General features: G+C 37.5%; 1 protein-coding gene across 9 annotated transcripts in view; it reads left to right on the top strand.

Annotated features, from left to right (window-relative positions):
• The window catches only part of FRMD3 (FERM domain containing 3), a 159742-nt gene extending 139677 nt beyond the window's left edge, over positions 1 to 20065 (top strand). For all 9 annotated transcript variants that reach the window (XM_015280365.4, XM_046905929.1, XM_003643038.6 and 6 more), the window contains 2 exons: positions 931 to 1052; positions 16615 to 20065. In XM_015280365.4, coding sequence (XP_015135851.1) covers positions 931 to 1052; positions 16615 to 17210 — 718 coding nt within the window. In that variant the 3' untranslated portion in view covers positions 17211 to 20065. The remainder of the gene's footprint in view (positions 1 to 930; positions 1053 to 16614) is intronic.
• Positions 20066 to 20571: the final 506 nt, after the last annotated feature.

The raw sequence follows: 20571 nt of genomic DNA, 5'->3' as shown, positions 1-20571 counted from the left end.
CTGCTCCTGGGACTGTTTCCTTATCTTTCACCTGCAGTTTTAAGACCGAACCTAATCTGGGGAAAGCTGAGGATGGATGGAGAGAACACAGCATGAGCAGTATTACTACGCTATGCTAAATGCAAATCTATGTACCATTTGAAGTCAAAGATTCAAGAGAATCCTCTTTCCTTTCATCTTTGCTTCTGTAAAAAATAAATATTTTAAAATGTAATGGTTCATCTCTAGCTTCAGGTCTGTAACATGTAGGCCCTAAATAACTTATTCTGAAGGACCATTTTATTTTCTCAGTGACATGTTCTAGGCTAGTGAGCCATGTGGCTGAAGCAAATCAACAAAATTCCTTAAACTTTCCTGAGTAAGTTCAACACCCGCTAGTAGGAAAATCTGTTCGAGGCAAGTAAAACAAGAAAGAAGACTCAACTGAGCGCCTGAAGGCATGGTCTAGAAGCAGTGTTTGCAGTGCTTGAGAGTGAAATCTCTGTTTATCTGTTAACTACAAGGATAGAGTTGTTCTTGCTTTATTCTTTAGTTTGCAGTGCTTAATCCATAACAAGTCTTTCACTTAGTCCCGGAGGCAATGTAACAATATCCTCTCTGCCTTCCTTGAAGCCAAATACTCAGATCTGCCATGTGGTGTGGAGAGGAGCAACAGTCTGCAATAGTGCATGAGATCAGAAGGTGACAGGCTGCACAAAGCACAAAAACATTTCTTATGCTTTGGATGTTAGAAAGGTTGTCTGCCAAGAGTGCAACATAACATGGGCAAAAGCAGTGTTCATTGTGAAGAGCTTGTTATGACATCTCAAGGCCTACCATAATTTTTGCAAAATTATTCTGAAATGAGGTACATTTTTTTGACTCTAGTTGTTGTTTTTGTGTGTGTTTGTGTGTGTGAATAAACTAACCCTGTTTTCCCTGTTCTTTTAGAACCAGCATTACGCAGAGTCGCAGCTCTCCCTCCCTGAACAAGCAACTCATAATTAATATGGAACCTTTGCAGCCTCTTCTTCCTTCTCCATGTGAAGAGGAAGAGGTTCCTTTAGATGAAGGTGAGACAGTTACCTGATTCCTGGCAAACACTACCAATACTTGTTAGAAAATACCTGGAAAAACATCTTGGTTTTACTGACTTAGGAAAAATTTTAATTACTTCTACTAGGAATACACCATTAAGGCTCTGTGTATTGAGGAATGATCACTAGCTCAAAGAACTGTGCACAAGCCTCGTGCAGAATACTTTCTGAGGAAAGTTACTGCCATTAAACACTCTATTTATCAATTTTTTTCCTGCAATTAGTAAACAAAAGAACATAAATAATTTCCGCGTAGTACCCCTTTACTAAACAGTATCTGCAGTTTATTTCTAGGTGTGCTAGTTTATTTCTGTTCTAATGCTAGGAAAAAAGTCTCCAATTCTGTGAAAAAAGAGGGTGTTATTTGAAGACTGGTTCAAGTGGATTTTGTAGAACAAGGCTTTCCACATGTTTGTTCATTCCTTGATATTTTAATAGTAGCATTAAATATGTATCTTTCTGAGATGCAGTCCTTACAAATAATGATGTGAACATCTTGGTCAGTTTAAATGAGGGTAAGTGCATTACTCATAATAAAAAGGTAGCCAACTAAACAAAAATGTTTCTTACTTGAGATATAGCAAGCTAATAGTATCAGAAGCTGGGAAATGCAACCTTTATTGCTTATTTGTTGTACTTAATTCAGGGGAAACAGAGAATAGCTGATCTTTTGTAACTGTATTCATTTTCTTGGGAGCATGTTTTGAATGTCACTGTACAGGAGTCATGTCATTTGTTCATTGTTTGGAGTTTATGCACAGAATGTTGTTAAGAATAGCGTGACTTAATTGCCTGTGTACTTAGATTATAACAATTAGTAGTAATAGCTGTGTGGCAGGTAGCTAATTTTATCAATTATTTATTTACCTCTGCTGTGAAATACCTGGAATTCACTTTCTGGCAGCCAAGAATCAACTACCATGTTCCTTCCTGCTGTTCAGTTCCCACTATTGCAGAGTTATGACGACTTGCTGCTTTACTTAAAACTCTAAGCAATGAAATCTATTTTTGGAAACTGCTGCCTGTATTTTCTATATGCTTACTAGAGAGTGCTGATATGCTTCAAATACATACATGATATATGCTAGACAGTCATGTTTCCTTTTAAATGAGCAGATTGTTGTTATTATTACAGTTCAAAAGAAATATTTGTTCATGGGTTTCCTGTAGAATATGATATGCCAGTAGCTGCCAAGTAATGGTACTCAGCTCTTGTACAGTATATTCCTGCAGAGGGCTTGGGGCGTATCAAATGGCAATTTAAGCTGATCTTGCAGCTCGGACACCAGCTCTCCTCTCACCTCCCCACATGACATGCCTGTGTGCATCTTTTTGCTGTATGTTCCATCATCTCCCTTCCACCAGCGCTAATCACCTTGGAGTGAATTAGTACAAGGAGTTAAAATGTTAATAATGGTGACCCACTTCTTGCTGGCTCAGCCTTTAAGAGACTCATCAGAGTGGTCCAAGGTGCTGTGCCAAAGGCAAGGACAGGAGCAGGAGCTTGTAGGCTGGGAGAGAAAGGGCAGCCAGCTCTGGGACTGACATAACTGCACTGGCAAACTGTTTTTAGTGCATAACACATGTCAAACAATCTTGGCAACTCTTTGGATGGTGGGGCCTGAGGTGGAGGCAGACAATCAAGTGTCCTTTCCAAAGTGCCTGTAGATGCTGCTGAGCACAGCGTAGCCATACCAAAGCTGGCTATGGGGCAGGTAAGCTGTCTCTAGGCTGTGTGTGCTGGCTCCGGGACCCACACTCATACTCCTGCAAGGTCTGTATGCTAAACCGATGTTCAAGATGCTGATGGCCAAGACCTTCATATGGTGCTGCACTAATTCCATGTAGGCAGAGGCAGGCAACTCATCAGGAAGGCTGGCCACAGTGCTGCTGGCAGTTCATGCCTTGTACAGACTCAGGGCAATACCATTTTTCTTTTCTAACTGAGCAAAACTTGCTTGTCAATTTTATATCAGCTTTGCATATTGCAAGCAAAATGTGCAGCCAAAAAAAAACGGTGATCGTGGTGTTATCCTTTTTAATTGCTGACTTGAGTAAGCACCTTTTCTTCCTAAAGCTGCTGGAGAGGTTTTAAAACTGAACTAACAGAAACTGCCAGGTGAGAGGGAAATTTTTTTGTCAATTACTCATGTTGCTAGGGAACAAAGCAATCAGAGATGGTGCTAGCAGTCTGTAGGGGATTTTGAACAACCTGTCCTGTTAACCGTAGCATAATCCTTTCAAATGTAAAAACCCATATTGCAACCAAATATGAAAAAACAACTACAGCCTATCCATTCTCCCATATCAGATTTCATCTTCAGATAAGAAAATGTATGCTGACTAATCATGAACATAAATGACTGCTGTTTATGGGAATTAAAATAATGGATGTCTGTGATAACAGTGTAGTCTTTATTTTAGCAGTTGACATTTAGATAAGGGGATTTGAAAACAGAAATTTGTTAGAATGGCAGCAAAAATGAGTTTTCATGGTGTTATCTCATTCCTCAAGATCTAATTCTTCACTCAGCCCTTAAGGGCTGTATACAGGTGTCCAATTACAAATTTAACTTCCAGACTTGAACTGGTGTTCCTGCGTAAGAGTATTTTTTTTTGCTCTTTAAAATTATAGCTATGTAGATGAGTTACCTGGTAGATTGACCACCAGTCAGTACTTCTTTTATCAAGCAATTTATTAGACAGCAAGTGCGCCAATGGAAAACTGATGAAAGCTCAGAGTAGCTGCCTTTTAGATGTAAGTAGTTTGTAGTCATGTTCTCAGTGGGATATGGCTTCTGTGGGAGACACTGGCACCCAAATGTCAGTGTATTTCTGAGGTAGGATTCAGGAGCTGGGAGTTGATGTCTCACTGAAGTTATAGTCACTTTCAGATGACAGGCTCATCCTAATTGGAATGTCTTAGCTAATGGGTCTCAGAAGAGCTACAATAATGAGGATGATGTATTTCATGCACAAACAGGAGACTTCTGCCCATGTCAATCTTTTTACCTCATTTTTACATTGCTGGCAACTAACTGGAAGTTTGTAATTTGCAAGTCAATGAAACTGTTTTCACTGACACCCCTGAAAAAATCTAGGGATTTATTTAAAAAAGTATGTTGGCGGTAGTTTGCAGGCTAGACTTGCTGCTGAAATAAATGAGAGCTAATGCATTTTTCTTACTTACGCTTCACAAGCAACACTTTTAAGTTAAAAACACGATTTTCTCAAGATTTCTTGGGATTTGGGAGAGAAAATAAAGCAAAATGGGATGAGATGAATGTTTTCATAGCTTACTTTCTGAGAATGACTACAAATATTTTACGTTATCATAATTGCATCCTGTCCTCTTTAACCCAGTTCCAGTCGATTCTAACAGACAATTGGTTAGGCATTGTAAGATAATGAACTCTTTTCAGAAATAATAGTAATATATCCTGAACATTTTCCATTAGTTTTTCTATTCTTCTGTGTGACCTGCTCTGTGGTTTCATACTTTATGACTTTCTGATGTCTGCATTTAATTAATAGAAATTAAATGAAACTCCAGAAACTTTTTTTTTTTTAATAGCTATCTCATGCATTAGCACTACAGCTTCTGACATTTGATTCCTTCCCTCTATTCTTACTGTGTTTTTGTAAGGTTCTAGTAGCTGAGCTTCTCAAATCTCTTCCCTGCTCTTGCAGCATGTCCTTCCCTTCTCCAGTTCGGTATGTCTGTCTTCGGAAGACTAATCTGAAGTTCTCTTGACTTAAGCTTTTCAGATCTGTTCTCATTTTTTTGTGGATACTGCTTAAAATTCTTCATCTTTTCTTATTACTCTTGTGGTAAGTTCTATCTGACTCTGAGGAAGGAGGAAGCATGATAAATCATAGAATGACTGTCCTACATAGAAGCTTATCACATGGAACCAAATTATATGTGAATGACAATCAGATATGCTTGTAGAGGTCATTTATACCTTTTAAACTTTGAAGACCTTCTTCTTAAGACCTTCTTCATTGTACAGGTTTTGCAGTATTTAGAAGTGTGTTTGCAGAATTTATCTTTGTCACAGATAGCCAAATTCGCTCATTCTGGATTCTCCTATTAGATCCTTCCTATGGTCCTATCTCTGTAGAAATTTTTTCGCTACATTGCAGTTGAACATGTTAGGTTTGTTTTGCTAATTGCTATAGCAGTTGTGTTCATGCCTTCTTTCACTGTCTGATTTGGTAATGCAGATTAGTTTCTGTCCTGATGAGTTGGCAATTATTTTGCAGGGGGTGGCTGTTTTCTTCAGATTTCCTAGCATCAGCTGCAAGCAAGACTTGCTTATCTGAGTAAAAATAAATAAATCAATTAATATCTCTATTACACGTCAGTATCTCTATCTCAATTTTGCTAACTGATAAAAACTAAGCCATTTGATACATATGTGCTCAGGTTTCATGCATAAATTGCTTTCTTGGTGATACTGACTTTTGCTATTGAAGCAGTCAAAGTGAAGTAATGTGATCCAGTCCTTCTGCTAGTTGGCCTACCTTGTGTGTGTTTTTGGAAAAAGACAGTTGATGGGAGAGACTCATTCTAAATTCCTTCTATTTAAAATCAACACCCCTTAATTTTTTCTTCCCCATGTATTTCTACACTTTTTAGATGTGCTTACTGAGCTGGGTGATTTTTTTTTTTTTAAGATTTAATGAAATTATTGTTGTGTCACTGAAGTATAAGAGATGTTGAATTGGTGGCAATTATCTGGTATCAACAATATCTTATTTTTAAAAAATGGAGTTTTTGTTGCATCTGATAAATGTGTATGGGAATGGGCACACACCAGCTACTATGTATGCATGGTTGTCTGAGTGTGTTAATTCTGTGTACCATAGCACCTGAAAAAAGTCTCTAATGCAATAGTCCCCATAAATATTAAAAATATTCTAGTAAGATAAAAATAATTTTAGTTGTCTGTTCACACTTTATGCCTGTAGAGCCAGAACACTGTAACAGATAGTCAACTTTTCTCCTGTGCACAAATAAGTGTTATTGTATGGATTTTTATTGGAAAAAAAAGATTGTTATTGCTTGCTGTTTCTGTATGGTAGAACTAATACATGAATTTTCAACATTCTTAGTTTTGAAATCTTATCTGCTGGATATGAAGCACAGCTTACTTTAGTATGTCATGTAGAGAGAGTTAGGAAATGTCTTGTTTCATATGGTATGAAACAGCTTTTCCCTTCAAATTGGCAGAATCAGTACTCCAATTTGTTAACTGTACCTGGTGTGTGTATATGTATAAAAAAATGTAAATCGTAGTATGTGGGAGGCCATCTGATTTCTTGGTTGCATTTCTAAATAAATTAACAGTTCTATTTTTAGGTTTCTACGGTCTGCAAAGATAATTAAATTTTCCTAAGTTTCCATCAAGATCAGTAGAAGCCAAAATGAATATCCCTAGCTCAGGTCTTACATAATAGAACTTTGTACTAGTTTTTTTGGTAATTTTTGTTGGTGAGTTCACTTTCTCATCTATGGAGTAAAGTCTGGTAGTCTGGTCATCATTATTACCTTCCTCTACTGTTCAGTTTGTCTTGAACATTTCTAGGAGTGTTGTGGAATGAGCACATTCATCATTATGTCTATGGTCAACAAACTAACCTGGATTTACAGTTCTCTGGCCATGTTGTTTAGCCCTTACAGATCCAAACCAGCTTTTTCACAAGCGAAACTTCTGTTTCAAGCCAACAAAACGTAGTACAACAGATAATTAGCTCTGCCATCTTTCTTTTGTAACATATTTATAAATTTGCAGATTTTCAGGTGTTTACTGTAAGATGTATCTACAAAATAAGATCACTATTTCTGTTAAAAATAAATCACTCTTCTCCATTATTATACTATGGTTCAGCATAAAAATCAATGTGCTTGAATAAAAGTTTCCTGCTCTTTTATTTCACTGGTGGAGGGAGGACACTAGCTTTGAGGAGTGTTTTATTAGTTCTAGTTTTCTGGTATGGGGAAGAGATTGTTTTGGTTTTTTTTTAAACCACAGGTTCTGATTTTAAGAGAAGATACAAAACCATCTGCAATTTTCAGCCTCCTCTCAAACTCAGCATGAATGCTAGGGGTCTCTCTAACATAGTTTCTGCCAGTGGTTAGTCTTTCAGCTGTGTTGCTATCTAGAATAGCAGTTAAGGAAGGAGAGTGGACAGAGCTGCAAAATCGATTAGTTTCTAAGAATGGTGTTGTTACCTTCCTTCTGCAAAAACAAAACCAGAAAAAGAGTCTCAGGCATCCCTGAAGGAGAGAAATAGTGTCCTCATCTGGAAAATATTTGCTGAAAACTATCTTCCAACCACTATGCAGGATTCACTGCTGATACCAGGTCATGTAAAGCCTTCCTTCTCTTGAGAGAGTTTTTTCCGTACTTGCCCAGAATTAATAGTAAAGACAAAGAGTTGCAGATTTATCTACAAGATTTCACTGTAAATCTTCCTTGTTTTTCTGTGAGCAGTGACTTGAAGTCTCTCTGTTCCTTCTTTGCATGAGCATAGTCACTTAACATATAAATGATATATGTGTATTCATCTACATAAATGTTTTTGGTTGTCCAAGTGCCACCTACCTCCTCAGGCCTTCCCTTGCATTTGAATGCTTGCCCTGCAGGAGGATGGAGTGAAAAGGAGATCTGCTGCATATTCAGATTGTATGCACTTTGGAGGCAGGGGGAGGGAGTTACTGCCAAGATATTTTCAAAAAATCTCCAATGAAGTAGATGTCTTTAATGAGAGAAATCACTTGGTGTAAAACACAAGTTTGCAGGACTGTTTCCCTTTCCTCCCTTTTTTCCCCACACGTTTGCCAGCATGTTATTGATTTTATAGTGCAGAGAGTACAGGAATGCCAGATCACAGACACAGACTTCTCTCTGTGGCTTTGATGAACCCAGTCAGAGCCTCTCTCCCACTAGGACAGCATGATGTTGTGCATGTGGTTGCATTCCAGCTTTCAGCTGGAGCGAGTGGTCAGCAGTGATCATCTGTGTGTCATGCCTTTTTTAGGAACCCACGTATGCCTGCTGCACAGGACACACAAATGGCCAGCCTTCTGAAGCACCGCATATATCTGGTGAATGTGAAAAGTTCAGTAGTTGCCCACAACTGAGAACTGGAGCACGTATGCAGAGAGTAATGCTTTCCCTAAGTTGAGGATTTTTCTCTTTTTGTTTATTCACAGAGAGGTCAGCTTTGATGCTAGGCTTGAAATGAAAGAATTTTCATCACATTAGTTCCCCTAAAACTATGGCCCGTAAGCACAGCATGTTTTTTTTTTCCTTCGTAACTATACATTTTCTGCAAGTACTTTCCAGGCAGCAGTGGGGAATTGACATCAGCTGCCAAATTAAAGCTTTCAGAAAAATAATGGCTGCAGTATCATTTTGTTCCATGAAAAACAGTCCCTAAATGCTGTCCCTTTGTTTCTTTGCAATATGTTTTGATGCCTTGGATATTTTTATACTTGCGTGTGTGATTCAGCTGTTACACTAGCAACTGCTAACTGAGATGGACTCTGTGGAAGTTTGTATTGTACGTTACAGGGTATTTAGAAGTGTTTAAAAATAACCCCTCGTTCTGTTCCCTGCTGGGATATTTTTGTTGGCCATGTTAGAAGCTTGTCACTTGATTCATTGAGAGGGACTTGCACTGGTCTTTTGAAACACGGAGGAAACTCAATGAAAGGTTGAAGGCAGTATGAGTAGAGTTTCTACAAGACTTTGAGAAGAGGGATTCACAGTCAAAATGGTGAAATGCCTTGTAAAAATCCAAACCAAGAGAAGCATTCATTTGCGGATGGTTAACCACTGTAACAAGGAAGTGTGCATTCGATTACTGCGGCATGGCTCCAAGATCACAGCCAGAAGGGCTGGTAAATTTAATTTTTTTAATTTATTTTACTCATACTTTTTTTTTTTCTCTGTAGCTGGTTATGCTATTAGTGAGCTATTAGTAAGAAAGTGTGCGTGATGAAATATTACATTGAATACATCAGAGAATAAGGATGAATTACTGACAAGAGAAGAGTTACAAAGGAAGAATGAATGAGAAAAAAAAAAACTTAAATGAGATTTGTTGTAACATTTTACTGAAATAGTGGACTGGAATTATACTCTAGTGGATTTTTTTGGATTCAAGGGAGAAATACTTTTAAAATGTCACGTTTTCTGACAAAACTAGATAGTTCTTTAATTTGAAGATAAGTTGATACTTTATCTTGAATATTAGTTGAATAAAGCAGTGGATACATTTCAGCTTGCTTATCTGCAACTGAGTGACTGATTTGCCAGATCATAACTCTGTTGTTACTGCTTTTCTCAGTACTGAATAATATAATACCCTGAATATTAATATTGACAAGAAGGAAGGAGCCTGTTTCAAATCTCTTTTTCATTATACATAAAAGAATATGACTCAAAGAACAAAAAGTGTTGTTCTGGATAGCAATCAAAACTAAGCTTTTAACTTGCTTTTATACCGTATTTTTTTTTGCCAAAGACAAGATTGGTCCATCCATTGGTCTGTATGCCTCTGTTTTGTTAATGAAGTGTGACGCTTCAAAATTTGTTTTTCCACGCTTTCTACAATACTTCTTATGCTTTTGCTTATGTGGATAGACAGCTTTCAGCTTCTCATGCACCTGTATCATGCCTTGATCTTGAAACTTCATTTCAGAAATGGGATTTTACAGGACATTCAAGTAAGGATGTCCTGGAAATGACCAGAGTATTGTCATGCTTGTAACATTTGAAAACCAAAAGACAGTAAGTATAGCAGGTATGGGAGAGTCTGCTTCTTTCAGTGACTTCTCTCTGAGGGGCAGCAGCTCCTGGCTGCCTTTGTGTGATGAGTTCACCACTCAGGGGAAGCAGTAGTATCTGTGAAAGTAGCGCTGAACACCCTTGTTTCAAAAATCTTTAGTGAAATTGAAGAATTATCATTCTTCACATGAATTTTGTATTCTTATTTCTCAGTTAGATGGTCTTCTAATACATGCAAGCCATCTTGTACTAGGCAGTAGTCTAATAATGGATTCGTGTACTGGGGCTATGACAATTCTTATAAACCGTGATCTTGCGGTACAATTTTTAGGATGTTATTCCTTTTAGTATACACAGGTATAAAATCTGCATATCAGCTTATAAAACCTAGGGACTGTGGTCAGCTTGTACAAAACTCACGGAGGAGGGAGGCACAGTTCCTTGGGAGACCCTCGTTCTGCATGCCACATTTCAGAAAAATGGTGATTTGTGCCAGAAGTGCTCAGCGAGGTTGCTGACATATCCCACACGTCTTTTTTGCAGGTTCTAAGCTTACCCGTTGGCACCAATTCTTTGCAGCCTTGCTTTCCTTGCCTTTTGCTAGGCCGTGAGTGATGGCAGTCACTTCACAAGCTCCTCCCCTTTCCATGCTCCGCTGACAGACTAATCTTCCTTTCTCGTTCCTGTTTCCATTGCAGGCATTTCTCCCTCCCTTGTACTCACCTGAGCCTTTTCACTGCTTAATCCTAATTCTGAGAAGGATCAGCACTGCGACATGGGCTTCTAGGACAGAGGTAGATAGAGACAGCATACTCCAGAAGTCCTGCTGTACTACATGCCCTACTTTGCTTTTATTTCTGCACTCTGGGTGTGCTTTGCAGGATGTGAGGAGCAGAATGGCCGCCCCTAGCAGCTGCACATAGTGTGTCATTAGCTGAACTCTGTGACATAGCATGTGCCTGGAAAGACAGTTGCAATGCTGCGGAGTCACAGCACTTGCAGCTGATGTGAGCTGGCAGCTGTGACAGGGCTTTACTCCCTTCTAGAAGTTCCAGTAAGAATAAAATTAACTGGAACTGCCAGCAGGAAAGCTTGGACACTACCTAAAAAGTCTAAAGCTGTCAGTGATTTATTCTCCTTGCAAAGTCAGATTAAGTGTTTTATTTGAACATGGGAAATGGGTAGGAGATAGCCTCCTACTTCTGAAGGCTGTGCATCTGTTTGTGGTGCAGATCCTCTAAAGGGAAATATTTGACTTCAGTGCCATTTTAGATTCTGTTTCCCTTTCCTTCTATTCCTTTGTGACCTCCATGAACTTTGCTCAAATGAAAGTTACTCTCTTCTTCAAGCAGTTCTATGCATAGTACATATAAAGTTTGTAATTAAAGTAAGTGAAGGAATGCACGAAATAGAGGAAGTGATGACAGAAAGGAGCCATACCTGTTGCAGCATGATGGCTGTGCTTGTTTACGCACTATTTCAATCAGAGAGAGTCCTCTTTCTGCACCATATCTAATTTTTTCCTTCTCTGTTTAAAATAAGGAAATCTTTGTGCCCACTCCCTTCTCCTCTACACATGTTCTAGTTGTTTTACAGATATGTAATTGTGTTTGCCTGTCTGGTCAGTAAAGCTGTGTGCGGTGTATGCAGCCACAAGACAAAGTGCAAACTGAATTTTTTTAGTAAGAGCATACATTTTTCTGGAATGCTGTCTTTTCAGCAACTGGAGCTTCTTAAGAACGGTGGAAGTGGAGCTGCCCTTCATCCTATGAATCCTCAGCTGCTGTTTTTGGCTCCTTTAGAGACACTAGCATCTGGCATCGTTTATGTCAGACTGCTTCCATATTCATGTTCACAGCATATGACCACTGTAAACTTGTGTTTTATTCAGCTGTTCATGTTCCTATCTGCAGTAGCAAGTTAGAGTTTTGGAGGAATCCCAATATTTAAGTGGAAGGGAAGTACTGAGTTTTGGCTTGTATAATGAGATTTCTCTGTAAGATTTGTCCAGTTGCCAGTAAAGCGTAGCAAAGCTTTGCTGTAGACATAAAAGGAATAAAACTGAACATATTTACTTAATATATGTGTAGTATGTATTGTAAGATTCTGATCTATGGAATATAAATTGATTGTTGAATTTGTTGAAAGAAAAGAAAAAAGAAAAGAAAAAAAGAAAGGAATGAAGTGCTCTCAAATGTAATTTTATACTCGTTACATTCCTTCAAATCTGAATATAATATGTTAACTGTTCTAAAAGGAACAGTAGACTTTTCAAAATTCAGCCCAAATTGTGCCTGCACAAGAAATCTCAGTGTTGTGAGCAGTACATGCCATTATATGTATGTCTTTTGACACCATCAGAATTGTAGTGGCTCATCATACATATCTGTATGCTGTAACATGACTGGAACTTTGCTGTGGCCTTAGTCTGACCATGGCTAATAGCTATCTTTTTCCTCAATCCTTCAGAAATTTTACAGTATTATAGTAAAGAAAAAAAACAACAGCTTTGTATATCCTTTTATATATATGTATCAAATGAGTTTGCAACAGGGTCAGCTAATGCTCAGAATTTTCAAATGCTTATTTTAGAACATTTTTTTACATTTGTATCAAGCTGGTGTAAAATGCAGTTGCTTTGCTTTGATATGCCTTAACAACGTATGTTGTAAAATAGTTGAAGATCCTTTAAATTTTTTCTCTTCCTTCTGCTTTGATAATATATAATAAGATGTGTTGTTTTTTTTTAACTACCATATTAGGAAAAGAGTATGGGGTGGGAAGGGATGGCAGTAGTAGTTGTTTGGGTATCATATGTGCCATCTTTTGATTGTGTTGCTTTGAAGTTACCAGCTGAAACTAAATAATGGACTATAAAGCTGAGGTACACTTTGAAATTGTGGCACGTTCAGTTTTAATACAACCTCCTTGAAAATCACTGGTCTGAAAAGGTAGTCACAAAGTCAAAGGACATTTGCCAGCTGCATGAGGAAAAAAAGCAATATTAATGAAAGTTAATATGATCTTCCTTGTTTATGTTCACTATGTGTGTTATGCACACTAGAATTTGCTCTGGTGAAGAAGAGAAGGCTCTGAACCATAAATTGAGGTGACCTTTCTTTGGAGTAGTTGCAGCTGTCCTCTGTATGATGAGAAACATGATGGACAGATATATTATTGACCTTGAAGGGTCGGTAATATATCTAAGCAGGTATAGAGTGGCTTATGGGCAGGATTCACAAACTTGGGGGGTTAAATTTAGGACCTTTAATCCATACCGAGGTGCCTAAGTGGCTCAACTTACCTTTTACTCTATTAAGAGAAAGTGGAAAGCATTTTTGAAAAGAAAATTGTTGTACTTTCATATTCAAATAAATATGTAGATGTTTAGTGTTTTAGGCTACAATGTTTTAAAAAATTGGCATGCACTCCAGAATAGATGCAGAGGATTTGATGATATAGCACTACTTGCAGTTATGGGATGCTTAGGAGAAAGGTCATCCTAAATCTCTTTCTTCTCACCTCATAATATCTGTATTTTCTTGGGTATAGTGTTATTCAGTTTGTGATGACTGTAGCAAATGCATTTGTTAATACAAAGACAGGTATTGACAGCAATTTCCAGCACAGAACATTTTTCATTTGAAATATGATGACTTTCTCAAATAACCATAATAGGAGAGGACATAAGAGTTGAGACAAGGAATTAATAGCTGTCAAATTAGGCTAATGAGAAGGCATTGTCACTTTCTTTATTGAGGACAAGGTTTCATTTCAGCTCTGCAAGATCTACTGGCAAGCAGCTGGTGAAAGGAGCATTCCCGTTCTCTCTCCAGCTGCTGGTAATGTGCTGCATTCTTGACAATATCTTATAAGCCAGTTCAGGTAGAAAAACATCAGACAACTAATTTAGGAAGAAAAATGGTCATTTTTGTAGGTTAGCTTTACAAATTGGCTCTATAAGGGAACAAATGAGACAGAGTGGAAACTCTTTCTGGCTGAGGCTAACTATTAGATTGATTGTGAGGCCTCACCTGGAGGCATGACAAGCTTATTTCCTAGAGGGAAGGAAAAGTAATAAGGGAAGAGATCTGTCTGGGCCCGTTTGAAAACTTAGAGGGGGAAATGGATTTTAAACATCTAACATGCTTTACTGAAGGGCAGATGCTTCCTGTTGATAGAGTCCTGCAGTGAAGAGGTATTCTCTGATGAATATAACATGAGACACAAAGCTAGCATTAAGAAGGGAATCCAGAAGGCTGTCCTGTCAGGTAAAGAGCAAGCTGGCTCATTCAGGGATTGCTTTAATATAAGTCAAATTTAAGTGTGAGTTTTTTCTGCCATTTCCTAGGTCTTTTCAACATATTTGTAATATGTTACATATTTTTTATGTTGTATTTATTGGCATTTCACCCCAACTGATATCAGGTTAAGTATGGTTTTAAAGTTACCAGATATTAACAGCATATCACTCACCCAGTTTTTGGAAGTCTGTAATCTGAGGTAACCATGAACCTTACTTACCCATTCAAAAGGCTTGAGAATGTGCTAAAGGAACTGCACAGGTTACATGGAAGATTCCATGGTAACTCTCAGGTGCTCTGACATATAGAGGTGTACTAGATACATATTTCTACTAGGATGTACTTTAATAAGCTTTAAGATTTCTAGTGATCCAGCCACATTTCTAAAGTTATTCATCTGTTTATTTAATTTCCTCTACAAAATTTTGATATGCTGGCTTTGTATTGACAGGTTTTCTGCAATTAGTCTTTCTTAAGGGGGCAGAGAACACAAACAAAACCAGAGATCTGCAAAGACTATTTGAGGCTCTGGTAGAAGTGTGGTCATGTGCCTATGTGTAGCCCAGGGGGGGGTCTATGGTTGAGTGGCGTGACATCAGTTGTTATGAAACTGAGATTGCCATGGGTATGTCCTGTCGAGCTGTGGTAGCAGTAAAAGGGGAAGGAAAAGAAAGGAAAACAGAAGGAGATTTTAAGACCTCGTCATTTGAGAAATGCAAAATCTGTAACTGTGTGTACAGTATACAGTGAGTGTTATCTGCAACTCTGTGATACAGTTATGGCTCGTTGCCAGTTTACTGATCAAGTAACCACTGCTGCAGGAATATACTTTTGCCATCTGGTCAAATAGAGGGGAGGTAGACTTCTGGAACAAAACTCATAATATTGATACATTGAATCTAAAATTTTTAGGATGCTTAAAATGCTAAAAATCACTGAAATGTTAAAGGAAAATGTGAAAAGACACCAACCTCCAAATGAGATTCTCAGCAGCATTTTGGTCAGTAATAGTTGAGTTACAATTTAATATTCTACCTCAGATCTGTGATTCAAAATTCATTTAGGCTGCATATCTTCCTGTATTGTAGATGTCATTAGGAACAGTATTTTTGCTTCAATTTTTATCCTGTAACATCTTTACATATCTTTTACAGAGATCTACTGGCAAAATCAAATAATCGGGCTAATTTGAGTTATAAATACTGATCTGCCATGTTTTTCCTGCGTTTCTTGTTGGACAAGTCATATAACCTCGTTATGTTGGTTTTACTTGATATATCATTACTGTTTTACTCATCTGTAAAGAAAGGAGAGATATTTAAGTTCGCAAAATGACAACTATTAAATATAACTTTATTATATGTTATTGATACACATGATACTGCAAAAGTTTCCCTTGTTCCTCTTGCACACAGATGGCATCTGATGATGATAACAAGCATCAGACATGGTATAAATGAAAAAGGAAATATTTTCCCATCATTTTTCCCAGCTCCAGGCTTGGTTCACTTTCCCTTCCCTTCTGCTGTGGACAGCAAAAAGGTGTAACTGCCGTTTTCATGTAGCTGCAGAACAGATAGAATTTGTTTCAGATTTACTACGGTTAGTACTAAACTGGGAAAAGGGTACCAAGTCATGAGAGGGGAGAATTTGGGCAAGGAATTGGATTGTAGGAAACAAACATACTAGTAAGGCTAATAAAGACTTCTTGTGAAGGAGAGAGAGGATTTGAAAGGAGAGGGAGAAAGAAGACTGTGAGTATAAGGAGAGGAAAGATGACTGGCAGAAAAATGTGATGTGAGGAGGGAAAGCTCATTAAAGATGGGAAGCATTTTTATTCAGTTTCAATCATATAATCCTTATATGGTATGCTAACCCACCTCTCTTTTTATCATCTTTACTGTTAATATGAATTTATCATGAGTCTATTGTCTCTTCTAATACCATGCTTTGTCAAAAATTCCTGACCTCACCCATTGTCTTATCACTTTATTTCTTTGAGACAAATGAAGAGGAAGCTGGTCTAATTATTACTGTTATTATTCCTACTTTGACAACAGATAGCACCAATTCACATCTGCACTTGGTATTCATTTACATCAGAAGCCTGACTGCCCATAGAAAATGAACTGTTCTGTTTGTATTACACTGGTATGAGTGCTAGCTGCATCATACAAATTTAATTGGATCTCTTGTACTGCAGTGTTATAAAAGGTGTTGTCCTCCTCTGACAGTGATGAAATTTTCAAAAGGCTTTTCCGGTGTTTGTTAGTTGTGTATGACAAAGGTTTCAATATGCAGAATGATTGCAGAATCATCTCTCCAACTTACAAAAATACTATTGGAATTTTGGCACCAGGAAAGCAGAAATATAGGATCACTATTTTCATCTCTCTATCTACCTTTTTTTTTTTTTTTTTTTTTTTTTTCCAGATATCCAACTGCCAAAGGAAGATGAGATTTCAGTTCCTGTGACTTCCAGCTCCCCAGTTAAGAACACTGGGGACAATACTGATCATGCCATCGAACAGGAAGAGAAGATGAAAGAGGAACCTTTAACCATCTCAGAACTGGTATATAATCCCAGTGCCAGCTTGCTGCCCACTCCAGTTGATGATGAGATTGACATGCTCTTTGATACCTGTCCAAGAGCAGAGAATGAGAAAGATGATACAGATTCATTTGAGGAACTGGAAGCAGATGAAAATGCCTTTATGATTGCAGAAGAAGAAGAGCTGAAAGAAGCTCGAAGAGCGCTTAGGTGGAGCTATGACTTTGTAATGGGCAACATAGAGGTGAATGCTTTTGTGAAGAGTTTCTCCAGACTTCTCCTTGTAGGCCTTGGACTGATGTTGCTTGTGTTTCCTCTTCTCCTTGTTCTCTTGGAGTCAGACCTTCAGATCTCTTTTCTCCATGAAATCCGTCAGACACCAGAGTTTCAGCAATTTCACATTGAATATTACTGCCCACTTAGGCAGTGGGTGGCTTGCAAAATAAACTTCATTTGTGACATGCTGGGCAGCTTTTAAATTTTACAGAAATAATACTACTAAGGGCTATATTCAAAATTTCAGTTAGTGCCGGCTTTCCATAATGCCCCTGGGGCCATCAATAGGTAGCTGTCTTCATATTCAGTTATTATCACACTTTTCAGGATCTTAAGTTTCCTTCGCCCACTTAAATTGCTCCTTTAGTTACAGGCTTATAAATTCACCTTTCAGTAACTTAAAAGAACCTTTATTTTAATTGCATTTCAGTTTTTCTGCTCACTTATTACATTATACAAGATGGGGTAATGATAGGTTAATCACCTTTAATTGTAGAATCCATGACATTAAATGTAATGTAACTGAAAGAGAAACTTTTTTGAATATACTCCTTAGTGCAGCGATCTCTTCTAACCAATGCCTATGCCTATACAAGCAATGTTTATGCTGGGTTTTTGGTTTTGGTTTGTTTTTTCTGTTTGTTTTTTTACAATTTTATGTGTTTAAAATATTTTGGTAAATTTTTAGCAAAAGATAACTTCTGATGTTATTTAAATGTACAGATTAGTAAGAATAATGCACAAGAACATGAAGTTTATTTTTGGTGTTTTAGCAATGATTTGTTTTTAAACTACTGGCTGGAGAATGAATGAGATAGAAATAGCTCTGTAGGAGAGACAGCGGTTTGGGAAATATATAGAAGGTTCACTCAGGTTCAGTAGGGGCTGCCTGGGGGACATTAAATGACACGAAGTTTTCAGAAGAATTTCTGAAAGGCTTAGTTGTAAGGCGTAGGGAAGAGAGCAGAATTGAAAATAATGATCCTTCTTGTTACGTCAGTTTGTCTTACAATTTATCAGTGCTTTAGAAAGTCTCTATATGATAGTCCAAGTATGTTTTGGAAGAGAGTGAGTCTTCAGTCTAAATGTAGATTATTGTATATAACATGGAAGAAGACAATAGTAAGTAGGGGAAAAGAAAAAAAAAAAAAAAGAAAAAAAGCCAAAACCCTACCTAAATCAGTAGATGCGTGACCTAATTTTAAAAATGATAGAGAAGAAACATACATGCATTTTTAAAAGCAAAGCTTTAGACTGTACAGTTGACCTGAAAGTATTCTACTGACTCACAGTTAAAGGATTAAATGCTTTAAGAGATGCATATTTATCCTTGATGCCCTTTATTACTAATCTCCAAGACAACATATTTTCTGTGTGTACTGATATGCTTCCTTTTACATATAGCAGCATACCTACCCTCTTTCCTATTAGTGTACGCCTGGTTGCAGGACTTAATGCTGTTTCATGTAAGATGAATTTGTATATCTAGTTATTCCAGTATTGCTTAGAGAACATACTTAAGTAAAATCTTGTCAATAGCTGAGAGCATCTGAAGGCCCTCAGATGTACCAGAGAGGTTCTATCTAAGAATCTTAGAGGAAGCTTTTGTTGTTTTTATTTCCCCTGATGTTAGAGCAGATGTATTTCGTATTTAAAGTTGAGGGAACTCTGATTTCGACCTCAGAGTCTTTCTCTTGCTTAGAGATTTACAAATGGAAGGCATATGTGAGACTGTTCTATTAAGACATACATTTAATATATTGTAACCACAGCTCTTAATTCCTACTAAATAAACTCCTTTATTTTCAGTATCAGAGAATGGGCTTGGCTTTCTCATGTAAGCCTTTACAAGTGTCTAGTTTGAAAATGGTGATTTCCTTACAAGATTTCTCCTTTCCTTTCTAAACTTCTCCAGTTTTTAAAGAATGAGACAGTTACAAGGGTTCAGGAGTTCCTTTTCTCAACAGAAAGCTTTCTGATTGCTATTCATTTCTCTAGCAACAAAGGCTAAAATGAATTGCCTTTTCCTCTTGACTGACTTTTTCCCTGACAATCTGTTCCACAGAAGAATCATTATTGATTTAGTTACTTGATAAGGATTTCATCTTGTGCTACTTGTAGCTAAATGATCCTTTCCCATGAGGTAATAATCATTCAGCCTAGTAGAAATGGAGAGTAAACTGAAGTAGATATTGGGTCTTAACAGGAAGTAATTCACTGATACTGTTTTGAAAGAAAGGTATCAGAAAAGGTGTTGTACGTGGTGAAAACTGTGAAAGCTGGTGTCCTGCTGGACTACAGAGACAAGATTCCATGCAGGCTCCTGTTTAAGTCTGACAATTGATTTAAACAAAAAATAAATAAAACCCTATGCTCTAAAATATAATCTTGTTCCTGTAAATTATAGCACACAAGAAGTGGGAGTATTGTTTTGCTTGATTTAACTCTATCAGAAAATGATCAAATTGCATGAGAAAGTAATCTCAGAGACTGTGCAGTGTAGTGAGGTCTTACGTAGGGTTAAATGCGAGAGTATACGTGCACATGTACTTACCTTTGCTACCTATGTGCATACATCCAGGCCTGGCCTTCTGAAAATCTTCTTTTTCTTTCTATTATTCTATAGACCATCAGCGTAATTCAAATGAAAGTCACAAGAGTCCTCTAACATTAAAGGCCAGGAACACCTAATGCGCGCAGAAGCATATAGTTGGGGATACTCAGACAGAATAGCAGTCTAGCATCTTATTGGTGAGGATGACAGTTGGGTTATGGAGTATCTATAGGTACAGTATTGTGCATTTCTGTCTGTGCTTGGATTATATTGTAAAATGTTATGTACTTGAAATCTATTTTGTGGTTTGTCTAACATTTATAAACACAACTCTGGGAAGAATTAAATATGGTTTTATTTCATTGGAGACTGGGGGGATAATATATCTGTAACTCGAGCCTTATCTTTGTACAGTGAATTTCACATTTCTATGTCAACATCCTGATTGTTTTGTATGTTGATATGATGGCAGGAATCCCTAATAAAAATACACTGGAGAAAAACTTTCTGCAGTTATGACAGTTGTTACGATGAAAGATGTTTCACCTAAAACACTTTTTGATGAGAAGTAGTTGGTGCACAGTTTTTTTTTTTTAGTACTGTAACAAATTCCTTCCTTACGTATATTTTTTTTCCCCACTAGCTACTGAAACACTAAGAAATTGATGGTCTTTAAGTCATTAGTAACGTGGCTTCTGATGCACGAACCATGGGCCTGATGGTTTGCCCAGTTACCATGTAAGTGCTAGTTACAGATTTGAGTGTCCACCAAATAAAATTACAATGCAGAGAATACAAATTGAAGAGTCTAGTTTTAAAGTTGGGCCCTGGCTATAGACATACATGGCTGCAACCTTCTGGTGGGCAAATCTGACAAGAGCATTACACAAACAAACCTGTGCAGCTTTTGGATGGAGCTTTCTTACACTGAGTTGTTTTCTAGCTCAGACATCGCAGAAGTGCCTGATAAAAAGTATAGTCTGCATAGAAACAACACCTAAGAGACATG

The sequence above is a fragment of the Gallus gallus genome, chromosome Z (genome assembly GCF_016699485.2).
Source record: "Gallus gallus isolate bGalGal1 chromosome Z, bGalGal1.mat.broiler.GRCg7b, whole genome shotgun sequence".
In the NCBI taxonomy this organism is placed as follows: domain Eukaryota; kingdom Metazoa; phylum Chordata; class Aves; order Galliformes; family Phasianidae; genus Gallus; species Gallus gallus.
Note: the sequence above shows the minus strand (reverse complement) of the source record. Positions and strands in the feature narration are given on the sequence as shown.